Here is a 20,935-nt window from a genome sequence, read left to right on the forward strand (position 1 = left end):
TGAAAGATCTGCTGTATGCACAATTACATTAACACTTGAACTGAGGTTTGGTGAAAAACTTCTGCTGAAAAATATTTGCTTTGAATTAATGCAATTTTAAATGAATGCATCTGGTACTCTTTGACAAGTGAAAAATTTAACACAAGTAATAAAATAATCCTTGAGTAAAAATCCATCATGCCAGCTGTGTATGCCACTGTGTTTCTGTGATTATTATGTAACCAAGTGCTTTCCGATGCTTTTGTACAATTGTTAATGCTTATCCTGGTATTATAGCGTATAACGTCTGTGCCATGACCTACAGCTGAATACAGGGCTAAGGTGTGCCGCGCTACTTCGATCATTGTATCATTTAATGCACAATGCGGTACAATGATATGGCACTAACTACACAATGTCCAGTTGTTCACTGTTTTATATTGCTTTTGCACCGTCTTGTATTGTTTTGCATTAATTTGTATTGTAATTTGTAATTTTGCACCATCTGTATTGATTAACACTGTGTTGTTTAATCTCTTTGTAAAGGCCCTTTCACAGCAAATGCGACACGAGCAAAAAAACATGAATTTGTGAAATATTTGGATGCAAATTTGACCGATCAAAAACTTTCACACCAAATATGATGTGAAACTTTTGCAACTGAGAAAAGTTTGCGTACCGAAAAAAAAAACGGTAAAACTGGTGACAAGAACTAGCAGCAGTGATCTAACTGAACTCGGATCCAAAAGATCAGCGGTATCGGCCATCACTACAGGCTAATGTTTTAATTAAACCCAATGAAAGGTTTTCTTTCTATTCAAATAAACTGATCACGTGTGCTGACAACCAGCTCATCATTCATGTAAAAGCATTGAGAAATCAAACTCTCTACAAATAAACAAGACAGATCATGACAATGTCAATGTGTCGGACCTGGTATGAAAGGAATTATGTTGCTCAGTTTTTTTGTGTGAAAAAATTGGACTTGGCATTAAAAGACTTTAACCCAGGGTGGTGGTACAACTAAGCATTTCAATGCACCTGCTGCGATTGGCCAATAAAGATCTTGCATACTTGAATACAACGTGTACTTGAAAGTGGCTGAATCGTACGTTTTTTGTGTTCAGTTGCACAAATTAGCTAGTGATAAATCATCGGTGATATATATCGACGCACCTACAACGGAGAGGATGACCACAACAAAGTCAAAGATGTTCCAGCCGACTGTGAAGTAGTAGTGGCGGAGGGCAAAAATTTTCATGAAGCATTCGGCTGTGAAAATGACAATGAAGGCCAGGTTGATCTTGTAGAGAGTGTCAGTCATGCCGTCTGGCTGTTCGTCAATCTCCACCATCATGGTCAGCATGTTTAAGTTGATAAGCATCATGATTATGATGTCAAAGGCTTGCTTGGATACAAAGTCAAAGACAAATCCTTGCAACTTGTTCTGTGTAGTTGGAAGAAAGTACAGTTATTAATAACGGAGCTCTATCAGTTCATTAGAATGCACCACTTCTCCCAGTTTCTGCACACTTAGTACCTAATCTATCTTTAATCAGCAATAACATGTTACATGCATTACAGTCTCATGATACGTCCTAAAGATCCTTCTGGGTACAAACCGTTGGTCTGGGAATTGGCTTCTGAGGTTTCTTGGACCCTAACTTCTTCATAGCATTGTAGTACTTCTTCTGCTCCTCAGTCATGAAGATGTCCTGTCCTCCAAAGTACACAAATAACTCGAAAGTTAGTCTTGGTTGCACATATTGAGGCAGCGTTCACACCGTTACGCGTCTGTATGACAGCAGAGCATGCCCATTTAAAAGGAAAACCACGCTTTTGGCACTTATCTTTTTTTTTTGCTGGTTGAAATTGTCGATGATCACACCAATGAAGAGATTCAAGGTGAAGAATGATCCAAAAATGATGAAGATAACAAAATACAAGTACATATAAAGGTTGATCTCATATACTGGTTGCTCTTCCACCTGGATGGGGCAGATGAAAGACACCATTTATCCAAATAATTTTACAGTGCTATCATAGCCAATTTTAGACAGACAAAGGATGCAACGTATATGTATGAATCACTCATCTCCAAAATGTATGTAAAAGATTTCACAAATCACATCATGTAATTTCCAGCAATTTTCTGTTTATATTGACAGTCTTTATGTTATAGGTGAGGTCAAAGTTCAAAATTCAATTTCCTTGCCAAAGTGATGGAATATAACACTAGATATATACTTACAGCCCGGGAGTCCACAGCTGCAAACATAATATCCATCCATCCTTTGAAAGTGGCCTTAAAATGAGAAACAGCTGTTTTCTTTTGCATTCCACTAATTATCAATAGATGAATAAATAAAACTGATCATAAGTTAGGATGATGTGTCATAAAACTTTTTTTTTTATCAAAAAATGGCAGAGAAAAATAAATTAGGGCCATCATTCTCATTACAAGCATTATATTGTATCATTGTTACGTCATCTTTGTGGTGTTAGTCCTCCAACCATGCCAGATTTAATGAATGGATGAATGAGAAAAAGTACAATATCATAGCTGGTGAGAAACATGCAGGCACAGGTAACGTACGCTTCCTCCAGATAAAGTATTTTTATAGTGAATGGGGGAATAGTGATTGGAAATTGAGGATTACTTCAAAATGACTGACTGCTTGTCAGCAGAAATCACCACAGTTGCCCTTCTGCCTTGGTTACCGGTAATTACAGGCTTTTGTGAATGACTCGGCACAGGCTATTTCTAGATGCAAATGAAAGGTTTGTATCGAGTGAAATCAGAAGAAGGTGATAGAACGGAGCTAAGTGACTTGTTGCTAGGCTACCGTGGTCGCTAAGTTAAACTGAAGAATGAGTACTGGCACTCTTGGAGAGCACAAATTTGATGTAATGGGGCCGTCACGGCTAAAAATATAGTCCCTCTGACTTGTTCATCGATTTTTTTTGAGAAAGGTAAACTCACCACTTGCAGGAGGGCAAGGTATCCAGCACCGACATTGTCAAAGTTGACCTTCACCTTAGTCCAGTAGTACTGTGTGTCATTCATCGCCAGACAGTCTGACTTATTGTTGACCACTGAAATGTTGTATATTTGCCCATCTCTGTTGACGCACCGGCCGAATTTGCCTGCAAAGAGGTTCACCCCCATGATGCTGAAGATCAACCAGAAGATCAGACAGACCAGTAACACGTTCATGATGGAGGGGATGGCGCCTAGCAGGGCGTTCACGACCACCTTGCATCAGGAAGACAAGACACATGAGTCAGATTTGCTTGCTCTGGTGTTCCTCTTAAATCTTAAAGCATCATCACAACAAGGGTCATTTAAAAAAATTATATTTTCAATTATCCACTTAAAAGGTGAACCAGGTGGCTGTGCAATGTGGTCGCCATAGTGATTAGCATATTAGCATAACAAGCTACACTCTGGGAAGAGTTTAAGACTATGCGGCTTAACAGTGCTGGAGAGCAGTGTCATTATAGTTTAAAAGATGACTGAATGGACACAGTTCAATGTGTGTTGGTCAGAACGTAAAAATAAAGTGGCAGAAGATGTTCCTGATCACATGGGGACCACCTGATGCACCTCTAACACCTGGAATTTCCTCTTAATAGGCCAGAGACCTTTATTATGAACAACCATTAATAAATATTAGCTTTGGATTTTGTTTTTTTATTTTATGAGGTATCCTTCAGTTTGGCGAAGCCAACCCAATATCTACGTCTATACATACATTCTCATTGCAGTAGCTCATTATATATTACAGACCAGAATTAACTATTAAGAATAGAATTTACTTTATGGACTAAATAACAATGACAATCACATAGAATGTGAAGCACAATGAAAGACAGGCTACATTTTTAATACTCAATGGCACAACAAAAAGTGTTAATGAGTCTTGCTCCGAACTGAAGGTACACAGGTGGTTTGCTGTTAAAGGGGAATCAGCCCTGAAGTCCATGCATAAGGCGCAAATAATACTGCAGTTTTTTCCCCACAAAAGCACAGAGGAATGCTTGCAGGGATATTGCCCTTTTCCCTACAAAGAAATCTATTAACATTGTAACAACAGTCACAAAGTCACACAGTAAAACGCATGCTGTGAAACAGGAAATGTAATACTGACTGGAAGGAACAGCAGTCACTGCATAAAAGCTGCTGAGTGGCTACAATATATCAGGTCAGCTCATAAGATGAATTAACATTATGGTACTTATTAGCACTTGCTTTTTACTCATCTGTGGTAAACAATAACAGTAAATAGTACATCTATGTCACAAATAATATTCCAAATGGATACTGTAACATGAAGAAGCAAAGTTCGGCAAAATAATTTAGTTATTTCCCAAAATGCAATAGCATTTCTTAATTCTCTATTTTACGTATTGGTTCCAAACTTTGTTTCATATATAAAAAATTTATAAATTTCTTATAAGGTCCATAGCCATAAATATGATTTTTGGAGGAGGAGGGGCATTTAGGCTCACCCAATCAGGGGGAGTCCCCCTGATCAGTTAACTGATCCAAGGGGAGGAAATTCAATGATTTCAGTAACTACTTATGTGTCTGATTGGTGGAAACCAAATTTCAGGAGGGTTCAAACCCATCATTTTACTATGTGGCTACATGCCTGTTTCATAATATCATACAAATAACAACAACTATGGAGAAAGGATGAGAATAAGCTAACAGAGCTGGAAAACAGGACAGGGAGACAGGGACTGAATGAAGAGGAGGTCTTACCCGCATGCCTTCGAACCTGGACAAGGCTCTTAGTGGCCTGAGAGCTCTGAGGGTCCTAAGTGTTTTGATGGCAGCGAAGTCCGAGTACCCAAGTGCATTAGCTATAAGGCTTATTAAAGAAACCTATATGGAGACATAAACGCAGAATCCACACCATTAGGGAGACTCCAGAACCTGCTTGATCAAAATATTTCCTGTTAAGAGAGAAAGTGAATATATATATCGTTGTTGGACTAGGGGTAGGTCAAAGGTTAAATGGTTAATCGATTTCAAATATTCAACAATGTTCTTCTGGTTGACCTGGACATGTGTTCAAAGTCAGTAGAAAACACTGTAACGGATGACAAAATTCTTGGCGCAGATAGTAACTCCTGTTGAAAAAATCAGTAGATTATTGCAGTGAATCTGGAAATAATAATGGAAGGAGCTGGATGTAGGTGGGGCCTGCTGAAGGAAGGATGATGATTAGCCTGTTAAAGAAAACAAAGTCAGCCAATCAGATATGTGTGTTGAGGCTGAAGACCAATGGCAGGTGGATCAGAATTGGCCTTACCCTCATGCCAGCAAATCGGGACACGGCTCGGAGAGGACGCAGAGCCCTCAGCGTCCTGAGAACTCTCATGGTGCCAATTTGGTCAAAATTGACAGCACTTGCCAAGAGGGCCACCAGTGACATCTGTATGAATTAAATTATATTTTACACCATTAAATCAGTCTCCACGGCAAACAGAGGTTATTCACTCTAATGTTTGTCAGCTCACACCATTGGCAAGCGTTAAATGCCCCCCACTGGTAACACAGAGAGCTCCATTTGTTGAGACAAAGGGGGGGACGGATGGTGTGGATGTTATGCTGAATAACACCTGGGATATAATTCGTCAAGAAGGTTAGTGACCGGTAAAAAATCTCAGTACAGACCGCACTGGTTTTAGGTCTCAGTGCTAAACAGAGCAAGTTACTTCTTTTCTGCATCACTGACAATTCATGGTCTTAATAGTGACTGAAGCTGTTGGAGCAAGTGGACTTATTTCAGCGTCTGAATGCTCTTGAGTGCTTCAGCCATCATCTACTTGTTTCTCACATACTTTTACCCTCTTACTGATATAGGAAACAGGAAAGTCCATTTCCATGAGCACGGGGGAGACCCAGCCACCCTCCCCCGGTGTCAGCTGCTGATGGGAGATTCTTCACAATCTGTGGCATTTCCCAGCTGAAGGTGTTTTATTGGCTGAATTTTGAGACATCATGTAAAGCTGCCAAAGCTGTCAGACATGAGCATTTCATGTAAACAAATCTGGAGATCTCACTATACGTTTCGACAGGGTTTTCTGCTAATTTCATAGCATGCGCTAATCTTTCAGCAAAACAACAATTTCGGTGTATTTGATGGTTTCATGACCGAACAGAAATCGGAGTCGCTGGTTCTCACTCATGTGCCAAATTAAATGTCTTTGTCTTGGAAAATACTTTTGGATCGCACTTCTGTTTAATTGTGTGGAATATGACAAGCTGTTGTCAGCAAACGGGTTTTGTGATATTCATTGTGATTTAATCACAAATTCATTTTCTGGCTGCAGAACTGCTTACTGATCAGCTTAGAAGCACAACAACAAACTTCCATCTTTAAGTTTACGATGCCCTATACTGTAAACAGTTGCAGAACAATTGGAAGTAAGGGTATTGTATGGTGATCTACAGGTACTATTAACTAAAAGTGTTGTCTGAATAATTCAGTTTTTTTTTTTTTAAATCCCCTTCCATTTCCATAAACTTTGAACTTTGTGGAAACAGTACGATTCTTCTTCATTTGGGAATGTGAAGTCCAATGGAAGTTTAAGGAGAATCACTGCAAAGCACTGGACAGCGCATGCAGAACATTATTTAAGCGTGTAAACATGTAGTTATCTTAGTCGCATCGACTTAACTTGAATGGATTTTGGTCTTATGTTTTTATGAGATTGCAGGATTTTTGGCTGTCAATTGGCCTGGTTAATAAACCCGGTTTGGCCTCATGAAAAAAAATCATGCCCCAAAAAGTGAATCATTTCGATCAGTGCCAATATAACCTCAAAAGAAACACAGATGTTAAAACTGGATTGTAACAAAGTCACATTACAACAGTTTTTGTTAATTTGCATCTGGTGTCCGATAAGTAAATAAAACATTGCATCAAAACAGTAAAATGACTGTTATTCATTCAATCAATAATTAAATAATTTTGACTTTCTTTTTAATAAAACAGTCCCATCAATTGATAGTGAATGACGTTTATCAGTGTTCAGATATCCATTTTTGCATCATGTGAAAATGTGTGCATAAATATTATGCTATTATAATATAATACTTTTGCTATGAAACTGTTTCTAAGCGGTTTCTTATATTCGATAATAATATATTAATTTTAACTATACGTGTTTATACTTACATATTATATATAATATAGCAAAACTTGCAAAATAATACAAGGCAGCAAAATGTTAAGCATCATGAAGAATATATAAAATATTACACTTACATCCACGATTAAGAAATCCAGCCAGCACCAGTAGTTGGTGAAGTACGTCTTAAAGCCGTAAGCCATCCATTTGAGGATCATTTCCACGATGAAGATGTACGTGAAGACCTTGTCTGCATACTCCAAGATGACCTTTATTACTTTCCGTTGCTCTATATAAATGTCCTCAAATGCCTGCCAGTGCAAAGAGACAGAAACAGGTTATTCACTACAGCATTATTGTGTTCTGAAATGGTTGAGGCTAGATGGAAAAGAAAAAATAGTGTGTATTTTTGGGATTTAGATTAAATAGAGATGGTAAATTGCCCAAGTGATTTTATATGTGAGTGTGCCCAGTGACGACCAGGCATCCCATCCAGGGTGCCTCCTGCCTTGTGCTCTGTGTTCCTGGGACAAGCAGCAAGCTCACTGTGACCCAGGACTGGAGTGTTTATAGGATGGCTGCATAGATGGATGGGTGGATGCATTTTTATATATTGACCACACATGGACTAAAGCTCATGTCATACTGGTTACTTCCATATATATATCCATCCTTACTTATGCAGGAGCTCAACTCAGGAAGACGGCATGAGGAACGGATGCCAGTCAATCTACCACAAAAACACAAGAAGAATATGCAACCTCTGCACACGCAGGGGGCGTGGATTGAACCCACAGCCCTGAAAATGTGAGGCTGCAATGTTAACCTATGAGGCACTCCTGTAGCTAAAATTAAATGTGGCACGACTGTCTGAGTATGGAGCTTCACTCTAGAATGGTGCTTCTCAAACAAGTCATCGGAAACCCCCCGATGGTCCACGTTTTTGGAAGGAGCAAAAATGTGGATTATCTGCCAGGGGGCTGGGAGGGAGCAAAAACATGGACTGGGTTGAGAGAGAACTGGGTTGAGAGATACTGCTCTAGAGTATTCCTGTATCAAGAGCATTTTGTGTCTAAAAGGCTTTATGTGCTTATAGTACTGTATGTTTCAGCTGTAATCGTGTGTTTATTGTCTGTTTCAGCTGTAATTGTGTGTTTATTGTCTGTTTCAGCTGTAATCGTGTGTTTATTGTCTGTTTCAGCTGTAATCGTGTGTTTATTGTCTGTTTCAGCTGTAATTGTGTGTTTATGGTATGTTTCAGCTGTATTCGTGTGTTTATCTTATGTTTCAGTAGTAATCTTGGGTTTATTGTATGTTTCATGCTTTAGCGGAGAGACCCTCGCACGCTCTGTAATGAGCGTGACACTTTTCTGTTCTTATGTTTGTTCTCAAGCTGGTAAAGGTTGTAGTAAAATGATAATCTAGGGCCCCAGGAACAAATAAAGCTTCATCATTACAGCTATTAACGTCAACGTCTTTTGTTAAGCAGGAACATTTCAGTCTAACTGGTTTCAATCTGAGCAAACACAGCTGGGCGAAGGGAGACAACCAAACCACGTGGTCTTTAAAGCACTACGCTTAAAACGTAATTCTCCGGCTTTTATGCTTCACTAATTGTCTAATCGTCTGTCCTGTATTTTGTTAGCCGAATGACTGCAATTAGCATTTAACTGTATTTGTATATTTGATTTCCCAAACCGAGCAGCAATAATGAGGCAGACGTTTTACAGAGAATAAGACTGAAAAGAAATGTAACAAGCTTTAAATAAATCAATCATTGGAAGGATTATCAGAAATAATGACAGAGATGAGACAGCATCACGCATGCGGATCTGGGCCGCTTCACATGGCCATCTGGACACCTGCTTCGTAACTGGAATTTTGGGTGGGCAGGGACTGACCACAGACACTGAAGTGGGAGGGTGGGGTCGCAGGCTGAAAGCTGATTGGACCTTGGAATGCCCCTTCCCTTTTTACTCACAGATTCAAAGCATCACTGGCTAATGATAAGGATGGCCACTCTCTATGAATTATGACCCTTCTTATGCCCCTTCCTTAAAAATAATCCTAAAATTGCTCCTACCAAAGAGCAAGAGGACAGAAATGCATGAAAGATGGAGGCTCACCAAGGCACTGCTGCTGAGGAGAATCATGAAGATGATGAAGGTCTCAAACCAGCTGTGCTCCACTATCTGGTAGCAGGTCTTACGGAACGTCCACCAGACCTTGCCGAAGCCCTGGGTTGTGTCCACTTCACAGAATTTGAAGTGCTTCACCCAGCCTGCAAATGCAAAAGGAGGATGGATGCTCTGTGCTAACGGATTCAGGTTCAGCTGCTTGCAGATCCAAGAATGACAGCATGACAACAAATCACACAAGATAGCCTTCTTGGTTACCATTGGAAGCATATACTTTAGCAAATACACACAAAATAATCTGACTATTAAAAAAGATGCACAATTCAGGTTATTTAGTTATACACTATATGAACAAAAGTATAGGGACATCTGGCCATTACACCTACAGGAACTTTTACATCTCATTCTAAATCTATAGGCATCAATATGGAGTTGGGCCCCCTTTGCAGGTATAACAGCCACCGCTCTTCTGAGGAAGCTTGGAGTGTGTCTGTGGGAATTTTGGCCCATTTATCCAGAAGAGCATCTGTGAGGTCAGACACTGATGTTGAACATGAAGGCCTGGCTCACAATTTCCATTCTAGCTCATCCCAAAGGTGTTCGACGGGGTTGAGATCAGTGTTCTGTGCAGGCCAGTCAAGTTCTTTCACACCAAACTCACCCAACCGTGTCTATATGGACCTTGCTTTGTGCACCGGGGCACAGTCATGCTGGAACAGGAAAGGTCCTTCCCCAAACTGTCCCCAGAAATAAGCCCATATAGTGTATGTTACATAAACTTTCCATTTCGATCCCCATGTGATCACAATATGTAATCTTAATAAATACAATTCCTAATCAAAGTGCAATCATATGATTAACGAACTAATGCTGTATTGCACACGTAGCCATTTGTTCCACCGTGTCTTGCATGTGCAGCGATATTCCTTAATAGCTAATAAATTGAATAGTTAATGGATTGAAAGGTCAGAACAAACATTTGCACAGACAGAGGAATACATGAAAATAACAGCTCTGCCCGCAAGAGTGATCACGCTGTTTCTCTGCAAAGCCCAGGGGATAATCGGCAAAAATAATGCAGCCGCGTTTACCAGACAATGTAGGACACCTGCATTTGGACCCACTGCCCTGCTTCTTTGTTCCTAATCCCTCAGCGGTCCTGATCATAACCTACATCTTATATTTAGTTGCCTAGCTGAGACTTTTTCTTTATTTTAGAGCAATATTTTACAAGAGCAATTATCCTGCCTGACTCAAGCTTGATTCACATACATAATGAACTCTGTGGCAAAAACCTGTCCTTAAACAATGAGCCTATCCTGCCTTCTTTAATCCAATTAACAGGACAGGAAAGCCTTAATTACACCTTTAAAACTCTCCTTCCTTAAAGTGTCTCTATAAAATGACATTATAAACACTCAAAGTTCACCTGCCTCTATTACCAACTATTACCATTATTAATATATCATCTGACAATGAGCACACATCAACCGATAATGATTCTCAGTTAATTTCCTTGGGAAGCGCAGTATTCTAATCACTGCAGTACTAGAGTTTAGGGGAAAGGGAAGTACTTTACTTGGTCTCCTTATTGGTTTCTGTTTGGTTAAATCAAGCAATAAGTTTTTGGTATCAAAGCCTAATTTCCCCACCATTAGTTGGTGCTGAGTGGACACTGAGGAGGAAGAATGATTGCAGCAGCCTATTAAATGAGAACTTTACACCACAATCATGAATCTATATGCAATAGTGAAGAAGGCTTGAGGTCATCAGTACGAAACTATGGTTTTAAGAGTCTTATGAAGTTCTAATGAACAGGTCTAATGGTTTTCTATGAGCACGATTCACAGTTTCAGAAACTTCTCTCCCCTCGCCACTTGTTTTATACGAGTAATCTTAATTTGAAATGAGTTTTAAATGAAAAGTCAGAAGATCTCAATTTTGGCACTTGTAATCACCAAGCTACTTTATCCAAATATACTTACTGAATGATGATTAGGGTCTATTCTCTTCTTCAGTTGCTGTTTTCCTTAATTTTTTTCTCCTGTCAAAATGCTAAAATGCGTATTTGAGTCTCTTTGACTCTTGAGAGCTCAGATTTATATTAGAGCAAGAACATAGTGTACAACACAAAAGACTTGATCATGCGATCCAAGCTGACAAACCTTTGTTAGCAGCTTGGACCCTGAACCATCATGCTACTGATTGTCTCTAAATAATCCTGCTTGTGATTTTGTGCTATGAGTTTGATTAAAATATATATTATTTATAAGCCTTTCATAAAACTACACCTTCAAACCAGCACCTGTATAACATATTTTGAGCACTACGGATCTCAGAATTGTTCTCTTATTAGGTCAGCATGTTTAAAGGAGCTCACACTGACTGGGATTTCAGTTAATCAGCATGTATTGCTCTATTGGTCGTCATCAAATGACTGCTGTTGAACTTTGTTATTTGTTATAATAGCACCATTTTCAGTTACAAAGAAACATTTTAAGGGTCTAGTCCTCTCTTAGATGGCGAGAAAGTAGCTCCAAATAATAGTCATCCATCCATCCATCCACCTAAACACTCCTCCATCCATCCCATTACGATTCCTTATTCAGTACAGGGTCATGGGGGGGGGGGGGCCTGGCATCTTCCCAGGATGCCAGGGCAGAACAATAACATAATAATAAAAACAACTGAGTAGCAATTTCACTTTAAATTGTAACTGCAGAGACGAGAATATGCATTGGTATATAGATCAGGACTTAGTGTAGAAATATCACAGTGACACTGCAGGGATCCTTCAGAGAAACATCAACAGAAATGTGTATAATCTGGAGTATGATTAAAATCATCAACAGATCTTGCAAAACAAGAAGCAGAAGACTGCCGTGTTTCTCAGCTTACCTTCGGGGAAGCATTCGTCAGGGTCCATTTGCTCTTCAGCCGTTTCTGAACACTCTTCCTCCACCTCTGATGGCCTGAGGTCCACAGTACTTCCCTCTGACAGGCTGATGTCATCCCTCTGTGGGAGAAAGGAGACCAGTGTCGCTGGATGTGGGTGTGTTGCCCGGGTTTTTGGGGGCTGCTCTTTTAAAAGTCCATGCAGATCCACTGAGAGGTGCCAAGATGAGTGACTAAGCCATAAGATCCCCTGTGAGTCAATACTGAACATAGTCGCATAGAGGCTTTACATTATCCAAGTGACTGATATAAACTTCATATTTCATACTCCATGTCATCATCCATCCATCCACCCATCCATCCAATTAGGCAACTGCAGGTCAGCTCATTGACAGGAGAAAAGTGTAAAAACGAGTCCAAACACTACAGATTAAACTTAATACTGCTCTGTCCACAACTGTTACATCATTTTTTTTCATGAAAATAAAGGATATTTCTCACTCTATACAGCCAACATACGCTTCATTATTATTTCTTTCAAAACCCAAGATGAAATTATCCATTGAAATGCAATGATTTTTCTGCATTCTTTAGCTAAAATCTTTGTCATTATCACCCTCGGTTTTCTCACACAAATCTACGGAAAGCGCCACTAAACTCGGTACCAAAATAAAGATTTAATACGTTGTTCAGGAGATTTGTAGTGAAATCCAACAATCAATGGCAAAATCCTGCTGTGGAAATGAAAGTGAGATTCCCCAACAGCCATCACAAACACCAAATAAAAGACAGACTTTTTCTGTCTTTATTTGATATCAAAATAAAATATTCTGACTTATTAAATGTAACCTGAGCCAATATTTAGTTTTTTCCTGCTGGATATAAAAAATAAGAACAGAGACATGAAAGGGCCCGTTATCCTTTGGGTGACCGACACATAAGAATGCCGCTGTCCATCAGTCCCCTATAACCACGTCCAGTATGAGGTGTTACGCCTGGGGCCTGTCCCAGGTAGCACAGGGGAAGAGGCAGGAGACACCCTGGATGGAATGTCAGGTCATTACAGTCTGTTATTTACACAGCTGAATAGTTCTACTGCAGCAAATCTTGGGTTCTCTTGTGTGCAATTGGCAGGTCCCTTATTTACTCAGGTTCCAAGCATCTAAACCACGTTCAGCACCAGCTGAACAGCCGCGAGCATGTCCACGCTTTGCTCATCCGCCGACTCAGCTGTTAAAGCTCTACGAGGCCCTGTAGCTATCTCTTAAGATTACTTCGTAGCTGTCCATACACGCCCAGGCATGTCGACAGACCAGGAGAAGTTCACAGGGGCCAGACGACACCTTCCGTTAGACTTTGGTCTCTTCCCTTTATTCCTTCAGTTGTTCAGAAGATTTTCAAATCTTTATGCAAAGTTCAGAAAGTAGGGTCAGGCAATTAGCGTTACAGGCTATGTGGATATTTCCGGATCAGAAAGTAAGAATCCAGAACAAGGATTTGTTACAACCAACCAGTTGTGTATTAAGAATCAAAGTCATACTAGTTTGTTGAAACAAAATCTTGGTTTGGATTTTTTTCTTTCTGGACGTCTGGTTATGGGCCTTGCCCAGGGACCCAATGGTGAAATCACTCTGCTGACCATGGGTTTTGTACCATCAATCTTCTGATCAGGGGTGCAGCATGTTAACGACACACCAACCCCAAGGAGACCTTCCGCTGTGTTTAATGTTCCACTACATGGCCACAGATGGTACAGTGGCTAAGAAATCAGACATTTTTACTAACCACTTAAGGGATATGAGCAAGCATGGGACACGCTGCATTTTAAGGGTTACGGATTAGCAGTTATGTCACCAAACACGATTGAAATCCCTGCATCTAACGTTCTTCAAGCTGCCTTCAGTAGCTTGGGCACTGAGTTTGCGTGCTGCAGCAGCAGCTCCTGATTTGGGTGCGCAGTGAAACCCAGTGCCAAGACTCTCACTTGTAGACACCAGAGAATTACTGTATCACACCCCCCATCCCCCCACCCAGCTTCCACGGGCAACAATAGTCACAACTGCTATATCACTTATTATCACTCATAAGTCCAAAGGACTCCATTAGGCTGCCGTGTGACAGCAGAATTGGGGAATAAACTGAAAGAAAGGAAAAGGATGGACTCATGATGCTAGGCAATGCAAATTGCTGCCTCTTCTTGAGGATTTCCACAAAGAAAGAAATGTCATTGTAATAAGGCCGCAGCAGAGTCTCGTTATGGAACCTGGTCAAATAAGCTGTTTTTTGTGCAGGGAAATGCAACCACGCTTTCCCATTTCTTTGCCTATTTTTCGCTTTAAGTGGCTCAGAAAATGACTTTCCAAGCAAAGACGTGTTCACAAAACTACAGATCTCGTATTTCAACAATTTTATGTACCGCAACTGTTCAACGTGAGAGAGCAGAATGAACTTGTCTAACCAAGGCAAAAGTCGTGCTCCAAATGAAAACCCTGCTCTAACATCTTACATCTCTGTACTCCTCCCTTGAAAAAGTTAGGGAGCAAAATCATGTAAATCAATCTTTGGGGTGAGGTCACATATTTCAATATATCCGGTATGTCTGTCATCTCAATGTCAACGTCAATGTCATCTCAGTGTGCCATCTCATTTAGCACAACTGCCCCAAGCTTGGTGACAACTATCTCATCTCCCCCTCATTGGTGTTAGCAAGGGGAAGTTTCCAGAATCCAGCCAGATGACTCCCTACCCTGACCCCCCAAGAACCCCTTCGGCCTCTTCTCGAGTGAGATTAAGACAAGGAGATAACCGCCCGCAAGTTCCTGAAGAGCTGCTGGAGGGATTCTGCCTCTGTCGAGGATTTACCGTCCAATTAGCCTCGTCACTAAAGTTTCAGAGCGACGAGGTGAGGAACGAGAAGAGCCCGGCACATTCCTGCCATCGAGGGCAACAGACCTCCCAGAGAGACTTAGCACCTTCAGCCATAGTCAGGTCACTGCCTTGATTTGAGTTTTTCTGCAGCACCAGTGTCGGGGGTGTCACCCTCACAAAAGTTACTTTCCCGGAGCAACTTAGCAACGTCCGGCCCAGCTACATGGTCCCCGAACTTAGCAACGTCCGGCCCAGCGACATGGTCCCCGAACTTAGCAACGTCCGGCCCAGCTACATGGTCCCCGAACTTAGCAACGTCCGGCCCAGCTACATGGTCCCCGAACTTAGCAACGTCCGGCCCAGCGACATGGTCCCCGAACTTAGCAACGTCCGGCCCAGCGACATGGTCCCCGAACTTAGCAACGTCCGGCCCAGCTACATGGTCCCCGAACTTAGCAACGTCCGGCCCAGCTACATGGTCCCCGAACTTAGCAACGTCCGGCCCAGCTACATGGTCCCCGAACTTAGCAACGTCCGGCCCAGCTACATGGTCCCCGAACTTAGCAACGTCCGGCCCAGCTACATGGTCCCCGAACTTAGCAACGTCCGGCCCAGCTACATGGTCCCCGAACTTAGCAACGTCCGGCCCAGCTACATGGTCCCCGAACTTAGCAACGTCCGGCCCAGCTACATGGTCCCCGAACTTAGCAACGTCCGGCCCAGCTACATGGTCCCCGAACTTAGCAACGTCCGGCCCAGCTACATGGTCCCCGAACTTAGCAACGTCCGGCCCAGCTACATGGTCCCCGAACTTAGCAACGTCCGGCCCAGCTACATGGTCCCCGAACTTAGCATGCATGACATCGCAGGGACGCACAGCGATGCGAGGCCTGCTTGTGTTGCACATTCCTGGGGCACTTACCGCCACACATGCGCTATAAATAGTGTGTGCCCCCCCTCCACACCAACTCTCCCTCCTCGCCCGCAGGACAGGAGCTACAAAGCGGCATTAGGCTGTTATCAAAACACTATGAAATAGGATCCTGCATATATGTCTGCCAATGTCAGCTGTAACTCTGAACCTCCGGGCTTAAGGAATGCCTGTGTGTAGCTGGGGGGAGGGGGTGGGGCTCTGGTGACTTCCACAGAGTAACGGAGCGCTGTGAAATTTACGGAGCGTGCATGGAAAGTAAGCAAATAAATAAATAGTATTACGAATCAGTTACGGGTTAATTACGCTCCATTTTCTCCACAAATTAAGACTGTGCTTAGACCCAGCTGTCAGAAACCTCCCCCTACGCCACCCTACAACCTGCCAGGAAGTACAGAACGGGAATGGATGCATGCTCCTCCGGCTCACTGTCTTGCCAGTCAGTGGCCATTTTTACAGGGCACACAACTGTGTGATGTGCTGATTAGTGGGATAGTACGTCTTTTCAGTTTGGTGCCATCTGTCATGGTTCTGTCTGGCCCAAAGTGATGGTTTAGGGCGGGGGGAGTTCTAAGCACACACAACACGTGGGAGATCAGAGACAACAACCATGACCGTGACCACAACTGTGACCATGGCTGCGACCACAACCACGACTGTTACTTAACACATTATCAATAGTCTCAGGCACTTATTCCACAGTTTTGAGAGTGTGAGTTAGGTTAATTATTTGTAAAAACAGATGCAGTATAGAGGACACACTATACCGATATATCTAATGAGAATCACTAAAAATAAAAGCACTCATATCCTACATGCCATTAAAAATAATCACATGCATGTACTACAACTGACAGATCATTCAAAGACCCCTGACCACTGATATAATATGAGATAGGATGCAGCATGAGTTGTATTTATTAGATTTTGATGGAATAAATTTACTCTTTATGTATTTATATTCTCATCCCCTGCCTCAGTATAGACTGCAGGAAACTCATGACTCATAGCTCAGGTTACATACCATTCTGCTACTGTTTCGGGTAATAATGCAGGTTTGAAATCTTACATGTCTTTTCTTCATTGATTACTAGGCTTTCTGTTTGAATGATACTTAAACCGACTGTGGAAAACATTAATATCAGTGCAATCCAGAATCTGTACTCTGATTATTAAGTAAAAAAATAATTACTATATATTGCATATTATATTATTTTGTGAAATCTGTGATTTTTGCATGTCGTGCAGTGCCTTACTTCTTAGAATTCTGAAACGATTCAGATTAAAAATCTCACTTTAGGGTTCAACAGCAATGCCCTGCCTCAGTCCTGAAATTCAGGGCTGTTTGATTAAATCCCTTTAAACCGGCATGCCACAGGGTACCTAACGCATTCATGTGGAAAGCAGGTGCGGGGGGCTAAGTCTAGGGGCAGTAAGGGGTGGGGGGGGGGCGCTCCATTTCTGAGTTGTGGCCTGGATTGGCTGTACGCAGAAATTCATTTTCATTTCCAGCAATTTCCACCTGAATCACAATTTGCTTGTATGGAAATGCTCCAATGCGATAGATGAAGCAGCCCAACATGCGTGATCGAAGGCCATGTCAGCCTAAGTCAGCCCACAGCCCCGGATTACGACGGCATGAATGTTTTAACACTCTGCATGACTTCAATCGCTAATCTATTACCTTGAGAATATGCCGGATATATATGCAGTCATGCCTGATCAGTTGCGATGTGAATAAACACCGCTAACCCCTTCTGCTTTCCCCTTCTGATGGCTTCCAAATTTCCTGAGCATTTTCCTTGGATGGCAGGACTGAGGAAACAACTTAAAAATGTTACTCTAGGTTGTTGGGGCTCCCATGTCAGCCGGAGACACAGTAACACCAAACCCAGAGGCCAGGGTTTTGTGGCTGACCTCAGACAAGCCTTACCCAGCGAATATGCTGACCCAGGTCTGTTCATCCTTTGGGAAAATGTATCCTCCAATCAGACCCTAATTTACATGTGACAACAATGCACTTAAGCACATTTTTTTCTTCAATTAAATTAAATTCATGCTTACAAAGTGCTAAATGGAGTAGTTAACAAAGAATCAAATGTTTAACGGAGTAGTTAACAAAGAATCAAGTGCTTAAAGAAATGCTTAACGAAGAGTAAAATAATGTCACTTAGTCACATACCATAGTATGGTAATGATTATTAATAGTGAATAAAAACGAGAAGACCACCAAGGAAGAGAAACAAGACACTAGTGTTTGATATAGGAGGAAAAACCCCCCAGGGGTCCAAGGTCAACTGGCAGCCCGATCCGCCCGGGAATCCCGACAGTAAACAGGTCGGGCAGTAGCGTGCGTGTTTATGTAGTGCTATGTTCTGCCTTGCTGTCTGTCAGTCAGCCTGCCCTGCTGGGCCATATGCTTTCCTCATAATGACAGCTCATTTTCTCCAGTCTCTAAATCAAGACGGCCAGCTATTTAAGCCATGTTGTAGAACAATTTTAAAAACTGTAAAATTCTGAAGTAGCTAATTATTAGCTACGTGGAATCTGTTTGTTTATCAAGATTAGACGTCCCCATTGCGGATTTGTGTATAATTTACACTCTAATAACATTTCTATTGTTCTCTATTATATAAAAAAACTCATATTCAATAAATATTGGCTTGTTAAATGGCAAAAAAAATTGAAGCCATTTAGAATCTTGCTCTGGGCTCTGAACAGCAGAGCTTTCTTAGACTTGAACTTGCAACTGTTTGGTCCAGCTCCTTAACCTCTTTGCCACCTGCTGCCCAACGTATTTATCCAGCAAACAGGTGCAGCAGGTGCAGGAAAAACACATTTAATTTCTGGGCTGTGGCACCAAGTGCAAGGGTGCGGAACAGCCGAGAAATCCTTTTTTATCTATGTAGCAATTTCCACCAGAATTTTAATTTGCAATTTATGGAAATGCTCCAAAACCATAGAGTTAATGAAAAAAAAATAATGCCATAACAGCTCATAAAATGACACCACAAATGAAATGATAATTTGTTTATGAAAATGCACATTAAATTAAACGCATTTGCTAAATTATCAGCTTGGTACCAAAAAGCTGAGGAGGAGAATAAGAGACTAACAGCCTAACATCTTTATTCATTTGTATTGTTTAGGGTGATATTTACTGACAGTATTTAGCATTCATGTTTTTGTAAAAGGCACGGTAAACTAAAGTCCATCTTCCAAAAACTTAACCTGAGCGGGAATGTTGGGGTAAATTTAGTGAAATGTCTAAAAACCACAGTAATAAAAGGAAGCCTGGTGCTGGGCAGCTGGTTCTTTGATTTAAATTCACCATGTGATTAGATTTAAACAGGCATTGGTGTGAACAGCTAAATGAACTGACACTTAATCGCATGACAAAATGTTGCAAAGCATTCAGCCCAGAATTAAGCACAACATTGTAACATCTTATATAGCACATGTGCTAGCAAGGGTATACATCCAGCCTTACAGACAACACAGAGGGCCAATAGTAACAGATTTGGGGGCCGAATGTAGGGGTTCCCCAAATTGGGGTCGCAAGGTGATATCCATTTGAAAAACATGAAAAATATTACATTTTAATCATCACTGTAACCGATTATTGTGATAAATCTCCTTTTTCAACCCATCCATCCATTCTGAATGACTGCTTATCCAGCACAGTCATCCTGGACTATCCCTGAAGGAGTCGGGGGGGCAGTTAGCAGTGGTGGGACATTCATCAAAAGCCTGCCCAGCATGCAGTCATGGTGGGGGGGGGGGGGTCTCTACTGTCACAAGTCACGTAGGGCTTCCTCTCTGGGTCACAGCCAACAGATTAAAGGGGGGAGGGGGGCAGGAGAGCAAAAAAGCCTTAGAAGGGCAGAGAGGGATGGTGGGGGGAGGGGGGGGGGGTCGACAGAGAGGCACGTGACTACAGGGGATAAAAGGCCGTGGTAACTGTGTAACCCTGCAGGAAATGCTGGGGGTGGCAGGGTGTCTGCTACCTTTTGCAGCCCAAAGCAACCAGCTATACTTTTAAAATGCCTCCAGTACATCTGCTCTGTTGTGCAAGATACCTTGGGATGTTTTTCGGCCTAGTGTATGGTGTGTTGTTATTGCATGGGTGTGTGGGTGATCTCCGGGGGAAGGCAGGGGGGCCTTGGGGGCTGTTTTTTCTAGGATGTTAGTAACAGTTTGGCTGCAGTCAGCTATGTCAGATCTACAAGGGTCTCACCCACAGCCCATTATTATAGGGTTCAATGGGCCATCTGGTTATGGGAAGGGTCATGGAGTAGAAGGGAGTAGTTGGGAGAACCATCCAGACCTTAATGGTGATACAACTCAGACGTCAAGCTCAACGGATGGGCGGGTGATGTCAGCCGTCCCATAAACCCCCATGGGATGGACCCTAGTGACCGAATTGTAATCTGGACCCCCAGTCTCATTGTTTTCGTGAATGTTGTCACTGAGTAGGTAAAAAACATGGTTAGATGCAGAAGAACAGAATCTGACACAAAAATCAGTAGGAAAAACAAGAAAGTGAAAAAAGGGGTCAATCTACTGACGTTTTCATGGATAATTAAAAAAAACTGCAGCTATTTCATTATTAGATCCAGCCTGAATGGATCCTTCACCCACTCATCAGTGTCCATTTTGCCCTCTGTTACACTTTGGAAGAGGATCAGAGATCTTTTCCACCAAAAATCAGTGACGTGGAGTCTATGCTTGAACTGGTGCTTTAAGAGCTTCAGAATGTCCAGTGCTCTCGAAATCACACAGCTGCTCCCTCACAGATGGACTGCTGAAAAAAATGTTTGCCAACAGAAGGCCGGCACTACCATTAAATTCCTACTGGTTATGGTGTCGATGCAAAGACACGTATCAGATGTTTCGGAAATAAGCAGAAAGCCACAAAGACAAGATGACAGTAAGTACGGTACACATCACAGCAGAGGAAATTCTCGGATTTTTTTAA

General features: G+C 41.8%; 1 protein-coding gene across 1 annotated transcript in view; it reads right to left on the reverse strand.

The window, feature by feature from the left end:
• Positions 1-20,935, reverse strand: part of LOC125744379 (sodium channel protein type 4 subunit alpha-like) — a 117,142-nt gene that overhangs the window by 3,372 nt on the left and 92,835 nt on the right. The window contains exons 18-26 of the mRNA XM_049016125.1: positions 12,162-12,279; positions 9,252-9,406; positions 7,263-7,436; positions 4,748-4,870; positions 2,963-3,235; positions 2,231-2,284; positions 1,830-1,967; positions 1,602-1,706; positions 1,156-1,426 (exon numbers count right to left, since the gene is read on the reverse strand). Of these exons, the coding sequence (XP_048872082.1) occupies positions 1,156-1,426; positions 1,602-1,706; positions 1,830-1,967; positions 2,231-2,284; positions 2,963-3,235; positions 4,748-4,870; positions 7,263-7,436; positions 9,252-9,406; positions 12,162-12,279 (1,411 nt within the window). The remainder of the gene's footprint in view (positions 1-1,155; positions 1,427-1,601; positions 1,707-1,829; positions 1,968-2,230; positions 2,285-2,962; positions 3,236-4,747; positions 4,871-7,262; positions 7,437-9,251; positions 9,407-12,161; positions 12,280-20,935) is intronic.

Source organism: Brienomyrus brachyistius, chromosome 1 (genome assembly GCF_023856365.1).
Source record: "Brienomyrus brachyistius isolate T26 chromosome 1, BBRACH_0.4, whole genome shotgun sequence".
NCBI classification, from domain to species: Eukaryota; Metazoa; Chordata; class Actinopteri; order Osteoglossiformes; family Mormyridae; genus Brienomyrus; species Brienomyrus brachyistius.